The 16,046-nt window shown below is 42.3% G+C and overlaps 1 protein-coding gene across 2 annotated transcripts in view; it reads right to left on the bottom strand.

The window, feature by feature from the left end:
• The window catches only part of LOC144770341 (uncharacterized), a 142,108-nt gene that overhangs the window by 57,716 nt on the left and 68,346 nt on the right, over positions 1-16,046 (bottom strand). For both annotated transcript variants that reach the window (XM_078654792.1, XM_078654793.1), the window contains exon 3: positions 13,894-14,007. In XM_078654792.1, coding sequence (XP_078510918.1) covers positions 13,894-14,007 — 114 coding nt within the window. The remainder of the gene's footprint in view (positions 1-13,893; positions 14,008-16,046) is intronic.

A 16,046-nucleotide genomic window follows, 5' to 3' on the forward strand; every position in this document is an offset into this window, starting at 1 on the left:
TTATATTGTGGCCGATTTCATCCCTCTTTTACGTCCCCTTAATTATTATCACCGTTTTTACTGCTGGCTTTCGACCCCCCCACCCTCCTCTTTGATCGGTCTCCCGACCTCCAATTTATGGAGGCCGGCTCCCACCCTCTCTTCCCACATCCCTTGTTTGTTTTCATTTAAACTTCGATCGCGCTGGGATTACATGCAGGCTCTCGTTCTCCCCTTGATGTGCGCACGAGGAGCAGATCGTTCCTCTGCTCCTGCGCTTTGCGGGGCAGTCGCTTTGCCTTTGCAAGAAGCTGGGCCTATGAACTTTCCCTGAGTGTTTGAGATTGGAGGAAAGACCCTCGGCAACACACACTCAGCGTCGTGTGGTTGCTAGGGGTCTTTCCTCTGTTTACCAGCCTCCCAATGCCGTCTCCTAGAAACAGCTGATCTCGCTCGAGGTTTCGGGCAGTTTGCGATGCGATCTGCTGTTTTTCACTACGCGACAGTTTCCCTTTTGCAAGAATACTAATTTATCGATTTATAAGCCCTTATTCCACCTATTTTGGGCAGATTTCAGTTTTACTTTCCCCTTGATCCCTTAATCTTTCCATAATCTTCTCCCAACCTGCAAAAAAAAAAAAAGAAGAAAAAATAGGAGGAGGGGTTATTATAAATTGCCATACAAAATATAAAAAGAAAAAAAGAGGAAAAATATAGGAAATATATAAAATAAAATATATATATATCATTCTACTTACCTAATCTAACTTACCTTGCCTTATCCTTATTCCTGACAATGTCTGATATGGACTCAGATGAAGGCAATACCCCCCTACCCAACATGGAGGATGAGACAATTAGAAGTATGATTCACAGGGAAATGAGATCATGCATATTTTCAACACTATCTAGGGTTATGGCGTCAAAGAGGCCACTTTCCTCCAGGGAGGATGACGCTGCACTATTTCAAGATAACCCTACAGATGATGATAAAGTGGTTGAAATAAGGGGTAAAAAAAAACAGAAAGAGAAACAACAGACTATACCCCGACGAGCACTATAACAGGTCATAGTACCTCAAGCTTCACAGGCGAGCCTCACTCCTCAGATGCTTCGGGTGTCCTTAGCGGCACAACATTTAAAGGTTTCCCTCGCGGCACAACATTTAAAGGTTTCCCTTGCGGCACAAACTATCCAAGTGCTCAAGACAACGATCTTGAATTCCTTCATGATGACAAGGATCAAGGGTTGGAGGCGTTCATAAATCTAAGGGAACTCAACAAATACCTTGTTTACAGACACTTCAAGATGGAAGGAATCCATCTTCTGAGAGATCTCTTGTTAGACGAGTATTGGCTAGTCAAATTAGATCTCAAAGACGCTTACTTTACCATCCCTATGGCCAAAGAATATCAATCCTTCCTTAAATTTATTTGGAAAAACCATCTAAATTCAAAGCTCTTCCCTCCGGACTCTCATCAGCCCCTTGGTGTTTCACCAAGATAATGAGGGCAGTCGCCTCGTCTCTAAGAGAAAAGGGTATTCATATGATCATATATCTAGACGATATCCTTATTATGTCTCAGGATCATTCTCAAATCCTTCAAGACCTCAAGACTGTAGTAGACCTCTTGGAGAATCTAGGATTTATTGTAAACAAGGAGAAATCAATTATATCTCCCGCCAGAACTATGGAATTCCTGGGTTTCACTGTAGACACCACAAATTGCCTCCTTCTCCTGCCACCGAAGATGATTTCCAAATCAAGAAAGAGATAAGACATGTCCTGAAACATCAAAATCTTTCCCTAAGGGAACTAGCAAGACTCCTGGGTCTTCTCTCTTCCTCTATACAAGCTATCTTTCCAGGCCCCTTAAATTATCGAGCCCTTCACAGAATAAAAGGGAAGGCTCTGAGGGCTGGCCTCTGGTACGGAGACCGTGTTTCCTTGAACCAAGAAGCCATATTGGAACTGACCTGGTCGTTAGAGAATCTGGATGCTTGGAAAGGCAGAGCGATTTCTGGTTCAGCACCAGATTTTATCTTAAAATCAGATGCGACGCTTCATGGCTGGGGTGCCTGTCTCCTAGATCAGAACACTGGAGGGGTCTGGTCTCAAGAGGAATCTTCACACCATATAAACTATTTAGAACTGACCGCAGGTCTTTATGCTCTAATGAGCTTCAAACCATCTCTTCAAGGCAGATCTGTTGTTCTGAAAATGGACAATATGTCCGCTGTTGCCTACATAAACCGTCTGGGAGGTACCAAGTCGGAAGACCTCTCGAACTTAGCCAAGAAACTTTGGATGTTCTGCCTAGAACACAAGATCTCTCGAAGAGCAGAATACCTTCCAGAGACATCAAACCTTTGTGCGGATTGGAACTCGAGATTCCTCTTGGATCACACTGACTGGAAACTCAACACCTCTGTGTTCAACTCCCTCAACAATCTTTGGGGTCCCTTCCAAATAGATCTATTCGCGAGCAGACTGACATTCCAATTGGAGAATTATTACAGCTGGATGCCCGACCCGGGTGCTCTAGCGGTGAACACATTTCTCCAATCATGGGAAGGGATCAACGCTTATGCTTTTCCTCCTTTTGCCATGATCCAGAGAGTCCTTCGGAAGGCGAGACATCAACGCTCTTCCATTGTCCTGGTGACTCCCTTTTGGCCATCCCAAGCCTGGTTTCCGACTACCCTGGAACTGACTTGCGATCTTCCATTCCTTATTCCTTCCCTCAAGGACCTACTTACAGACATAGACTGTCAAATTCACCCTCTTGTTCGAACAGGGAATTTGAACCTTCTTGCCTGTCAGGAGATCCAATGATCTCTCAGGACTTTCGTCAACAGCTTCAATTCTCCTCGGAGAGTCTTGGGCTCCTGGAACACACTACCGGTATAACAACATTTGGAAAATTTGGTTACGTTGGTGTCTGGGAAGGAACCTGGATTCCTATCATTGATATAGGTAATTTCCTTGTGAAACAATTCAATAGAGGTCTTAGTTATAGGTCTATCAATTGTTACAGGTTAGGTATTTCAGCAGGTCATGCCCTAGTCAACAGTAAAACAGTAGGTAAAAATGCTATTATTTGTAGAATCCTAAAGAGTATCAGACTTAGGAGACCTCCAAAACCTAGATATCAATCTCTGTGGGATGTCAAATTAATGCTGGACCTTTTTTGTACTTGGCCTGATAAGTCTCTTTTGAACAGAAAGAACCTTTCAATCAAATTAGTTACTCTTCTTAGTTTGATTTCTTGTCGTAGGGTCTCTGATGTCAAAGTTCTTGATATTTCTTATAGGTCTTATGATATTTTTGGAGTCAAATTTGAACTGCATAGAAGAACCAATAATATGTCTGATTCTATTTTCTACCCACGCTTTGATATATGTAAGAAACTTTGTGTTGTGGATTGTATGAAAGAAAATGACTTAAGAATGAATGGTCTTCGCCCCTCTGGTGTGAATCAATTACTTTTTTCCTTCGTTAAACCTGATAAAGGTGTTACCTCTGCCTCTATTGCGAGATGGGTCAAAATTGTTATGAACCTCGCAGGTATCAATCTGAATATTTTCAAACCAACTTCTATCAGAGGTGCAATGGCGAGTAAGTCATTTTGGTCAGGTGGTAAGTTAGATGATATTCTTAAAGCTGCTGATTGGTCTAACTCTAGAACTTTTGCTCATCACTATTGCAAACCTATTACTCATATGTCTGATGTTGTCTTACATGGCTACCAACATGCATAATGGTAGCCTCCAGTCTTGTAATGAAATTGAGATTCACCTGCATATCCTGGAAACTGATCTATGAACTGGTTTGATGTGTCTGAGTTGGGACATGCAAATGAGGTCCCCGCACTCAAACCGCTTCAGGCTGGAGACCTGGGTGAACTAATTATTTAGCCAGAGGTGGGGGGGGGGTGGAGGGGGGTGGTTCGCCTGTGTTGGTTTACACTCCCAGCAGAGCCAACTGAGGTCTCACCCCTAACACAGAAGAGTGTTTCTTGTGGCTTTGGGGATTGATTGTGAGAAAGGGCAGCCGCATACAAAACGCAGAATATGGCCGCAGCCAAGCAGTGATCCTTTCGGGCTAAACGTGGGGTCATCAGTGCCTCCAAACGGCCAGCCATTAATTATCTGAATCTGGGAGGCCCAATAATATAGGCAGTCATAGCCCATTCCCACCCCAAATTATCAAAGGCTTACTCCTCACCCGCAGGAAGGAGCGCACAGCTTTTGGTACGGTGTTGAACCAGGTTTGGCGAGCAAATAAGTTCGACAGCACATACAGCAGTTTAGACTGAATAATCATTTGAAAATGTGCAACGTAGCCTAGAGCACTAATCGGCAGGGTGGACCATTTGGTCATATCTTGGCGGACTTGATGCAGTAGTAAGTGTGAGATTGAGGCTCCTGGTTAGTCCAGGCTCCAGTGATATGAATATCCCAAATATCGAACGCTCAATCTGATGAGGTGGGAAGGCAGGCCTGCCTGTCGAGTACCTCTCGACACTCCTGCAGTGGACATTGAGAAACTTGAACCAGTTAATTGTAAGCCCAGTCCATCACTGTGCAGCTGAATTAGCTGGAGGAGGTGTGGCCTGGAGAGGTGTGGTTGGCAGAGAATAGCAAGACATTGTCAGTGTACAGTGCAATGAGATCCTTCGTGCCATTCCCCCAGTAAAGGTCTCTGCTCTGTGCATCACAGAACACCCAACCATCAGAGGTTCAATTGCAAAAGGCAAAAGAGGCATCCCTGTCTCGTGCCCCTGTCAATCCAAAAGGGAGGAGAGGCAACACCATTTACCATAATCTGTGCCTGGGGATGGGCGTAGTGCACTTAACAGGGGAGAAAAATCGTTGCCCAATACCATATGTGAGAGGACTTGGAACAGGAACCCCCAGTGAAGAGAGTGGAATGCCTTTTTAAAAATCGAAGAGCATGAGCGCAGATGGATCTCTGAATTGTCCGTGATGTGCCAAGGTAATAGGCAACCTGCAGATGCAATGGCTGGTGCCACAAAAAGGCCACACTGGTCTGGGTGAACAAGTGAAGTTATCATCGGCAGGATGCGATTGCGAAGAGTTTTAACAAAAACATTTATTTCCGCATTAATGAGCAAGATCTGGTGGTAAAAATAGTTTTGCTCAGAGGGGGTCTCCTGAATAGTCACTATACTTCTAGTCATGGAATAATTTTGGCAGGCCACTGACTGGTCTTAACATATTTTAGATGTACTAGCGTTGGTTATGGCCACCCAGCATGCATTTCAAGGACGCTTACAGCTTCCACACAACCACCATGTAGACTTTGGTTAGTGAGGAATTAATCTGGTCTGGTGGAAGGCCTTCCACACCGGCTGTACATGCAAACAGCATATTCTGCTCCCCACAACATGAGCTGCAGCATGAAGACTGGCCAGGATGGATTGTAAAAATGGCTGATTTTGATTAAATGGGTCCAATAGCATTCACCAAGAGCCAGAGTGCTTCCATGGCTGTTTTAAGTCCAGCACAGAGAAGAGTAGTTTACGATTTTTTTGTGAGGTAGAATTCGATGTTGTGCAGATTTTGTGATGTGGATTGTTAGAAATTTGGTTTTTAGTTGGCAGAATTATTCACCTTGTCCAAGCAGGAATCTCAATCCCAGTCAGGGTATGTCAGATACACACTAAAAGATAACCTGTGCTCACTCTCTGGTAGCTTGACACACAGTAGTCAGGCTTATTTGAAGAGCAAATGTGTAAAGTATTTGTGCAACACAACACACATTAACACAATGAAAACACCACTAAAAGACTCCACACTGGTTTGAAAAATAGACAATGATTTTAGAAAGAAATCAAGACTAAAATGACAAAAATCCCCAAATATCGAAGTTGAATTGTACATTTTTAAAGAATAAAAGTGTTTGTAGCGCTTAGAAGCAATAAGCGTGAATGGGGTCATCTTGTCGTGCTGACCGGGGCAAAGTCAACAGATAAGGCCTAACGTGAAGGAGCGCAGGCTAGGGACAGGAGCCACGCAGGCCCGGTGAACAGAGTACCTTGATCCTGGTCGCAACAGTGAGATGCAGGGTGCAGACAAGCGATGCGTCAATGTCGAGCCCACAGTCTATTTTCTCCACACAGTGGTGGAGATGCGTTGGATACGCAGTGGTGGCGATGCGTTGGCTCCACAGACGAAGGGCCAAGCCATGTTGGTTCGAAAGTGCAATGCGCAGGGATGCTCCACGCAGTTGAGAGGATGCGTAGATCTCTCTACAATGCTATGGTGGGGATGCGCGGTTACGGTGCATGGGGCTCTCAATGTGATGCGTTGGTTTTGAGAATGATGCGCCACTCCAAGCCTCCAACAGGGTCAATGCGCCGGATCTGCTACACACAGACTCAAGATGCGTCATTTTCTCTGGTGCAAGTATCTGGGTCCATGTCCAGTGCTCCAGGCGCAGGGGCATGTGTTGAGACTTTGACAGTCCTGAGTCTCAAGCCACAGGAGGCATGCCAACAAACCCTTGGAGATCACTTCAGTTGCAAGGTAGGGTATAGCACTCCCTTAGCAGGGTCAGAGAGCAGCAGGCAGAAGAGCAGAGTGTCAGTCTCTGGTGAAGCACAGCAGTTCTTCTGACAGAGGTCGGTTACAGGTCTAGAAATGACTGATTTGATGGGATCAGCAACACAACTGCATGTTTGAAGTTGGGAAGACTTCAAAGAAGGGTCTTTGAAGTGCACAGAGGTCCTTTCTTTCCAGCCCTGGTTCCAGACTCACTACAGCGTGGGTGGCGGTGGTAATCAACCCTTTGTATGGGGACAGGACACTGCCTACTCAGATGTGTCAGCTCCTCCCGCCCATCCAGCCCATGATGAGCCATCAGGATGCAGATGGGCACTCAGACACACGTAACCTTCTTTTGCATGTGGCGGTCTAAAGAGAATTACATGGTCAAGCTGTCACCCACCCCAGATGTGTATTGGAAACAGGCTGCAGGCACACAGTCTTAAGAGCAGAGAAATGCCTACTTTCGAAAAGTTTTAGACTGAATTAAATTGTAAGCGCACACCATATTTATAATATTCTCTAGAAAATACCCATTGTGTCTGGGTGTGAGTCTATTTTTGAACCAGCTGACCAATATGTGGACTTATTCTTACAACCCTTTGCTAAAAAATGGCAGAGTTATATCAAAGATACTATGCACTTTTTGCAATTGATAAGCAACATCGAAATCCAAGAGAACGACCAATGGTTACTTTGTTCTACTGATCTTACGGCTTTGTATACTCCAAGTCTATTGGCTTCAGGTCTTGAGGCATGCGAGTGGGCCTTACTTCAACTAACAGAGATAGGAGCCAACAAAGTTTTTGTTCTCGATTTGTTACAGTTTTGTTGACAACACAGTTATCTGGAGTGGAAGGACCGATTTTACTTGCAAGTTAGCGGCACGTTACGGGCTTTTCGAGGGCACCAGTACATGCTAACATTTTTATGTCAAAATTCGAACATGATCATATCTTTTCAGTTGATGAAGGGCAATCAAACCTAGTGTCCTATGGCATGTTTATTGATGATATCTGTTTAATATGGAATAAATCCCAACACCAATTAGAGCACAAGATTGAGGAATTGAATAAAAAGAATCACCACATTCAATTCCCCCACAGCATAAACAAGGCATGTCTATAATTTTTAGATGTTTTGGTCACAAAAGGACCCAACGATTTGGAGACCACTGTGTTTAAAAAACAAATAGACAGGAACAATTTACTGTTATTTTCGGGTTTCCATCCTCTGAATCTACTTAATCTACCATTCTCACAACTGTTGAGAATGAAATGCATCGCATCCACAAATGAAGCCTTGTCTAAGGTGATCGAGAACCAGATCTTGGAGTTCAGAACCAGAGGGTATACACCGTTGACTTTGACACGCTGAATCGAGGATTTCGAGGCTCCACAGAAAAGGTTTACTTACATCGCACATCAAGAAGTCGCAAGACCGATGGTCTTCGTGTCAAAATTCTCCGCCAAATCTGTGGCCATAAAAAATATCATTAAATCTAGATGGGAGCTTTTGATGTCTTAATCAGACTTTAATGGGTTATTCACATCACAATCCCTGTTTGCATACACTAGGAGTCGCAATTTAAAGGAAATGCTCCCTCGATCGAAAGTACCTGTTTCTACAATAGGATTAGGCATGCATAGATGCTGCAACTGTGTTAACTGCAACAACGTCATACCGGGTAATACTATCAATTATCCGCATACGGGCAAGCCACTCAAGCTGAGATACACAGGTGATTGCAACTCTGCATTTGCCATTTATTGTATAAAACGACCTTGTGGGTTATTATACGTATGAAAAACTGAGCGTAAAGTAAAAGTCAGAATCACAGAGCAAAAAAGTACTATTAGAAAGAAGTCTATCAAATCCAACCTTGTGCTACATTGGTCACAACAACATCATACAATAGCACAACTCAGATGCACCACCCTGGAATTGGTTCAAACGATAGCAGGTCGTGATAATGCAAACATTTTCTGACAACGCAAAATTTGGTGGATAAAATGTTTAACACCATAACCCCGTTTGGGCTCAATGATAAAATGGGTATGATAAGTGTCTTATAATTAGTTGTTTGATGCCACTCATTGTATACTTCACTAATTATCATACTATATTCATGTTTCAGCAAGCCACAGCTTTGTATTCAGTTGTTTCTGTATCATACACCATTACGTTGGTCTTGATTGATCATGAGAGTTCTTACTGTATCAGCACAAATTCATGGCAATTGTAACGCCTGGCGATACCACATTCACTTGTCTTGTTTGTTTTTGTTTTTCCTTTTTTGTTTTTCCTTTTTATATGTCCTAGTATATCTCGGGAAAACATCTTGGTAGTTCCAGTTCTTTTGCACTTTTGATTTCTATCCAGTGGCATCTGCACATTGAACTGAATAGAGGCATGTTCATTCTGGCGGCTTCCTTAAAATTAGAGCAGTGGCGTCCTATTCGTCTACCACCGAGCAATTCTTGTTTATGCTACATTTGATATACAGGTCATTTAAGGAGAGTCTCGTTTTACATGATATAGAGAGCAGCGTTGTTCTTATTTGTTTTTATCACCAAAGGCATTTCTGATCAGGTCATATCCAGATCATTGGTTTCTTTTCGCAGTGTCCGATTTCCAATGTCCGCACACCTTGCGCACTACCCTTGCTTAATTCAGGATACATATACACGAGTACCCACCTAACATGGCGTACAATTAGGCTTCCCGGGACACCAGTTCTGGTTTGTTCCGCAATGTTTATTGTGATGATTAGACATAGGATACCCTTGAGTTTTCAGGTAAGAGGTTTGTTCTAATCAATGGGGAGAATAGCGGTTAAAAGTTAATTCGAAAATATGTGCCAACATTGGGCTTTTTGCTACTTTTTACAGCGGTCTTTTTCAGGAGTTTCGTGCGTTTCACCGCATTAACGTGGAAATAGAGTGGTCGGTAACACATTTTCAGTAACACTGGCATCCCGTTTTAAGAGGTAACTTCATTATCTCAGAGCATTCACAAAGCTGTACGTCATGATATAACGTCTTACCAGTTCTTTCAAAGTTTGTTGTAATACAGTGTGAGGATTCACAATAGTGATACTCTACGATGTACTTCGAATAGCTTGGTCCGGGGAGATACTACGCATCTTACAGTGTTGTCTACGGGTAAGAGTTAATCTTACTCACACCGGTCACGGCTAGCGCGGCACCATGAACTTTAACACGATTGTTTTAATATATTTTCATTATGTTTGAATCACTAACAGATTCTACTGGAGGAAACCCTTCCCTTGTCACAAATTGGTAGACAGTGTTTACCAGCCATTCTGTAAGTGGCTTTGATTTTGAGAATGTTGGTGATGGGTCGATCTGTTCTTGGTACACAATTGAATTACATTTTATTTTCACTTGCTTCCATGGTTCAGCACTTCATTCTACTGTTTTCATAGTGCTTTTGAGGGTGCAGGTTTTTGACTTATTCTGGAACATGGGTGCCTTCAGGTTTGGTGGCTCTTTCTTTTCTGATGTGCACACTTTGATACTCAGAGGGAGTACAATTGCCCTGTCTATGTGTTTCTTGGGTGCTTCAGTTGACACCCCTGTATGTTGGATTATTTGCTCTAGGTAATCAGCATTCATTATTTCAGAGACCACTGAAGAAGGGATGAGACAATCTCGAAATGCATTGGGCAAAGTTCATTTCTGCAAGAATGAGTGCTTCTTATTCATGTCACATGGATAATGTGATGTTTGCATTGTATTAAAGTACTGTGATATTAACATGTAAAAAACAAGTTTTTTCATAACAGTTGCTTGAAAATTAAATCACAACACAAGTAAAGAATTGTGTGAACAAAGAGAATTTTTGAAGTAATTTGTATTCACTGTTTTGTTTATTGGATTATGTAAATAAGTTGTATTTACGCAGTGCATCCAGATACTGAGTGAAGCTTCACTCGTCCAGTACTAGTTTCTTAAGGGGCATTTCTAAAAAGTAATGTCAAATCCAACTTTACTAGTAAAAAAAATGTGTCATTCCCATTCCAAAGATATAAAACATGACCAAGCTACTCCTTTCAAATTAGGAATTACAGCTTAAGTGTATTATGGAATTTTCAATTTTAACCCATACGATAAGTAGGCTTCACTATAGCGAAAAATCAATGTGGGTGTTTTTCACTTCCAGGACATTGCAAAATGTGAAAGTACATCTCCTACCTTTTACTTACATAGCACACAGCCCTATTGGCTATCTAGGGCTTACATTGGGGTGACTTATGAATAATAAAAGGGGGTTTAAGACTTAGCAATGGGCTTTAAATATATATACAAGAGGGGGACAGGGAGCCAATAAAGGTCCAGTATCCACATTCCTCTAATACATATTGAATAAATCCAGAAGGTACTGTTCCTATAGAAGAAAAGGGAGGAAAACTAGGTTGGAAGGGAATAATTTAAGGGAATCCTTATGATTATTTAGTGCCCCAACACATCCAAATGAATGTCATGCTTCATTAAAGGGCCTGCTCCTCGTTGGCCTGGCACTGCAATGTCCTACAAGCTCCGTGAGAGGGCTCTTTGTCGGAGAACTTTTCAGTATTCCGCTGTTATCATGAAGGTGTGTGTGTGTGTGAGGAATCGGTGAAGTGAGTGCAAATAAAGTGACAAATGAAATAAAACTGTCTAAGGGATACCTAATAAGTTTTAATATGTTGGTTCCCTTGGCAGAAATAAATACAATGGAATGGAGGCTATCATGTGGGCTCAATGAACCAAGTTAGCCTTAATGTATTTGTGAGATCGACATGTTTCACGCCTACTGGTCAAGCCGGATACCTGGTATTTCTTCAGGACCAGAAAGATCCCTTCCCTACACCTAGAGGGATGTGTGGTGAAGGGTACTCCCCTAATAGGTGAATACCTAAATACAGAATTGTCCAACCTAAATAGAAAGAAAGGATAGAAAGACTATATCAATATAGATTCCAAATACATGTAGGTTGATGCTTCTTAGTGTTTCAAAAGGTTACTCAAGTGTCCTCACGGCAGACAACATGCGTCAGAGGTGCAAAAAATCACTGTTGAGTGATAAGTGCCGATACATACAGCAGGCCATGCAAGTGACCGCAAGTGTTAAGACTTCAAAACATAATGCAGTAAGGGCGTAAAACATAATATTGACAAGTACAGTGAAGTGATGACCGAATAGGTGATAGTAGGGATTTTAACCTGTTGAATAAACCTGTAAAGCCTCTTAGGTCAGAAGCAGAGGATTAAGCGTGCACGGTTTCTAAAAGACTGCACAAAATAGCGAACTAAATCAGCAAGAGAACAGGAGAAACCCTCCAGTAAAATGGCCCTATCATTCCTGTTCCAGGCGAGCAGAAGTGGGATAGGTCTCTGGCGCTCAACGCCAGGACCACGCGATTACATTTTCACTGTGCATTTCCAGCAGGATACATCTTACCGTATTACCAGAGGGTTTCTCCTGTGCTCTTGCTGATATTCTGTGACACAGCACAACTTCTATGAACAAAGCTACCCTGCAATGGGTTGTCAGCAGGTGTAGTAACCTCGTTTATGGTGGTAAAACACAGCTGGATAAGGAGGGCAAACAAGAAACGAAGACTAGAACACTGCACCATTGTTGTAGAAAGTGGAGAAAGCCACGCGGAGGCCAGCCAGAAGCAAGGTGTACCTGGGGGCAACATTTATACCTAAACTGCTTTTAAAATATTGAGCAAAAGTCTATTATTATATATTCAGCTCTGGACAGGTGCTAAAAAATCAGCTGTTGGTTGCCGAGGCTCCTATAATTCTATTATGGATTTAGGCACTGCCGGCACATATATGGTTATCACCAAAGTTATAGTAGACCAAGACGTGGAATAGCAGTATGATGTACATGGTGAGAGTGATGCTCCGTGGAGAGATCTGTAGGTAAAATTTGTGCTCTCACATAGCAAAAGACTATTTAAATTCATGCATGCAGTTTCCAAGGGACTACAAATCAGGATTAAGGCACCATCCCCTTGCACCTTTTACAAGCATACAACCAGGTAACTTGGACAATAGTGTATATGACTGCTGATAGGTTGCCCAGTATCAAGGTGTAAGGCTTCCCTTTCCCAAGGAAGAAAGCGCATTAGGTTTAGCTGATGATTTCTGCTTTGTCAAAAACTGCAAATTACAGCTAAAAAGTTGTGAAAACAATTTTGTGTTTCCAAGTGTGCTATTGCCTATGGTTTCTGATTTCTCTGCAAACTTTCAGTACAAGAAGATTGGTCTTTCGTTGGATAGCACGGGAATGACTGTGGATTATTTTATGGTGAGCTAGATGACTGTTCTGTTAAATTTTCAGGAATGTTACCTATAGGTAGGATGCATTAATATCAGATTTAACAGAAAAGCTGAAGTCAGGAGTTCAGTGTGAGAACATTGTCGTTTGCTTAATGGTGGCGAGGATATTTAGGACTAAAATCCCATCTCGAAAAAACACCTAGAAATGTACAAGGTGAGGAGGCCGTTTAATGGGTGCGGACATACTAAATGGGTGGCTGGGTGGAATGCTTGGCCGCACTGGGAGATCTTGTCTCATCAGCTAATAAAAAAGGAAGAAGTAAAGGTCAGTCAGTAACTGAGGCTTTCCAAGAAGCAATAAATACTTCTGCATCTGAATGGCCTCTGGGGTTGGTTGCGTAGGCATTGACAGGGTTCACGTCGTATTACAAGAAAGCTCCATAGCAGTATGTACTATCTGGGTTCTGCAATACAGCACACAATTAATACATCTCTCGCATTACACAATTCTAGAAAGTCATGCCTGTATTATCTGCTTAGTGAATGGGGTGTTTTAATAGTGGGGTTGGCCATAATGAAAGTAAAACAGGAAGAATTGGAAAAAAGGGAGACCCCCCCCCAGTTTAAAATAAAGAAGTAATATGTGTCCCTGTAGAAGTCAGAAACCTGAGCGTTTTTACGGATCGATAACATTAGCTCAACGCAGGTACAGCACATTAGATTTGAGGCCAAAAGGGTTCCGTTTTGCTAAGCCGACTTTTGAACAACATCTGAAGAATGGTCCTGATGGGCTCAAGAGCTCCAAATATACTTTGTATGGTTAAATAACAATGATCCTTTTCTAAACACACAGATTTGTTTCTTTTTTGGACTGATACCCATACAAGGGAAACCACATAAGAACACTGCAACATTGTCTGTGTAAGGCACATCTATAAGGGTTTCTTATTTGATTATTCAAAATAAATTGTGGGATCACAACGAAAAGCAATCAGTATGCCGTATCCTCTCAGTGAAAGAGATCGTTTGACACTGTTCTACTTACATGAGGATGGGTCATCACTGTCTGCTCCCTTTGCTTCTTCCTGCTGGTCCCAGATGATGGATTCATCTCCTCGATTAATCCGGAGTAAAATGTCTGGATTGGAAATCTGATAGCCTGTTATATGGATAGGAAACATAGCTATTGAAATCTCAGTCCAGGGAAAAGGACAGGTTTAAGTTGTGCCTATGAAGGAAAAAAATAGTTGAGCGAAAATTTTAAAGACAATTCCACTAAATCTAATAAGCTCATATGTGCTTAGGTTTTAGCTTTGTGAAGCATAGTGAAATGTACAGTTTCCGCATATAAACATTTACAAGAACCATTCACGCCAGGCACTAGACAGAGCCATTGTCATTTTACACAGGTCTCAGAGCAGTTTCCTCATAGCAAAAATGTTTTCTTACTCCAGCAATAGATATGCCAAAGCCTTTCTCTGTTTACTTCCTTTGAGTTCTCCATTGTTGCAACATCGGATTATTTGGGAAACGTACATATCCTGAAACACTGAACGTTTTCTTCTGGGGCACACATTGTCAGACCTACTGTAGACGTTCATGAGCTGTCTATGCTAGTTCAAACACAACGAAACCTTGCTGCATATAAAGATAACAGAGATATCTTATTAAAATAAGTAGCACGGTGAAAGGTGGGGAAAGAAGCATTTTTGGACACACTGTAAGCACCATAAGTGGCTAATTATACAATTGAGATCATGCTGAATCTGGCAGTTCTGAAAATAAATGCGATTAAAAAACTTAATGTAATATCTCTGGTGCTTAAAGTCTTTCAACCCATTTCACCACCAGACTCGGAGGATGTTTTCTTTCTCTTAAATATAGTCCATAAACATGTCCCATGGCACAAAAAGGGTCTTGCGTTTGTGTGCACCACTACTCACAACCACATCCAGAGCCCTCTACCACAATATGCCTTCTCTTCCTGTTCTTTCACGCAGACTACTCAGTTACTTAGCAGACGTGATGTTGCGAAGGGAACCGTTGAGGGAGAGTGAAGAGAACCATAGTCATTAACTTATTCATTCTTACATAGCACTTTATTGTCCAAAGACTGGAAGGTTCCCAAAGATTATGGTGGGGCATAAAGGAATAGTCTAGTCAAATAGGTCTTCTGGGCCGCACCACATGGAAGTGCTGCAAACAATGTCCACCACAATGTTTCACATCAGCTATCAAAAAATCTCAAAAAGTTCAAACAGGATTTTTCACTTCAAGATGAAACTTTTCTAGTACTGCAACCTGTCACATTGGGATAACCACTGCTTTGGTTCTGCTCAAACTCGATTCTACTATTTCTGTATATCTTCTTGTCTCTGTGTTCATTGTCTTCAAAATACCTTCACCAGGTTAGTCTTGGGTACTCCTTGAACAACTCACATTTTACATTCCACTGGCAACCAGTGAAAAAATACATCAAGTTTAGGTTGATCTATGAACCAGCTTGTTCTCTTTGGACAGTGGGTACTCAATTAAGTACAATACCCTGTTGCATGGGTAATATGCTGAACAGGCCCACCTATGCAGTACAGTCTCATGCAGGACGTAAGTATGAAGTTGAAATTTAAAACCTACCTTTCTAAACTTCTAATCAAAACACACAATGCTGGACTGTTCGGTTTTGCATCATCGGACCTGTGGTTGAAAGTGCATGCTAGAAGCTGCATAAACATGAAAACACATCCACGCCGAAAGGCATATACTAGACAGAATGCGACGAGTGAGGAAGTAGCATGCAATTTGTTGCATAGGGACAGTGGTGGTTTGTGCTGCTTCTCCAACACGTCTGCGTCACAGTGAAGGCACATGTACACAGAAGAGGAATGTTCATCAGAGAAAAACTACAGAGTGCTGCCACACATTAGCCCACAAGTTCAAGATGGACTAGGATGGCAGTCTGGTAGAAGAGCAGATGTGGATGAGTAGGGTTAACATAACTCACACCACCTCCTTTTCCTGAGAGACCAACGGTATGTTGCCTTTTCAGATAGACCAGCTTGCACCCACAGTCAAACTGTCCAACCGGTCACCCCAGAGGGGAGGGGGATGGAAGGGGGAGGGGGGGGGGGCATGCACACAGGGTAATGTTTTCCTTAAGAATTATAAGTCTGTCAAACAAGTTATCTGACAAACCACCAG

Source organism: Lissotriton helveticus, chromosome 7 (genome assembly GCF_964261635.1).
Source record: "Lissotriton helveticus chromosome 7, aLisHel1.1, whole genome shotgun sequence".
Taxonomy (NCBI): Eukaryota; Metazoa; Chordata; class Amphibia; order Caudata; family Salamandridae; genus Lissotriton; species Lissotriton helveticus.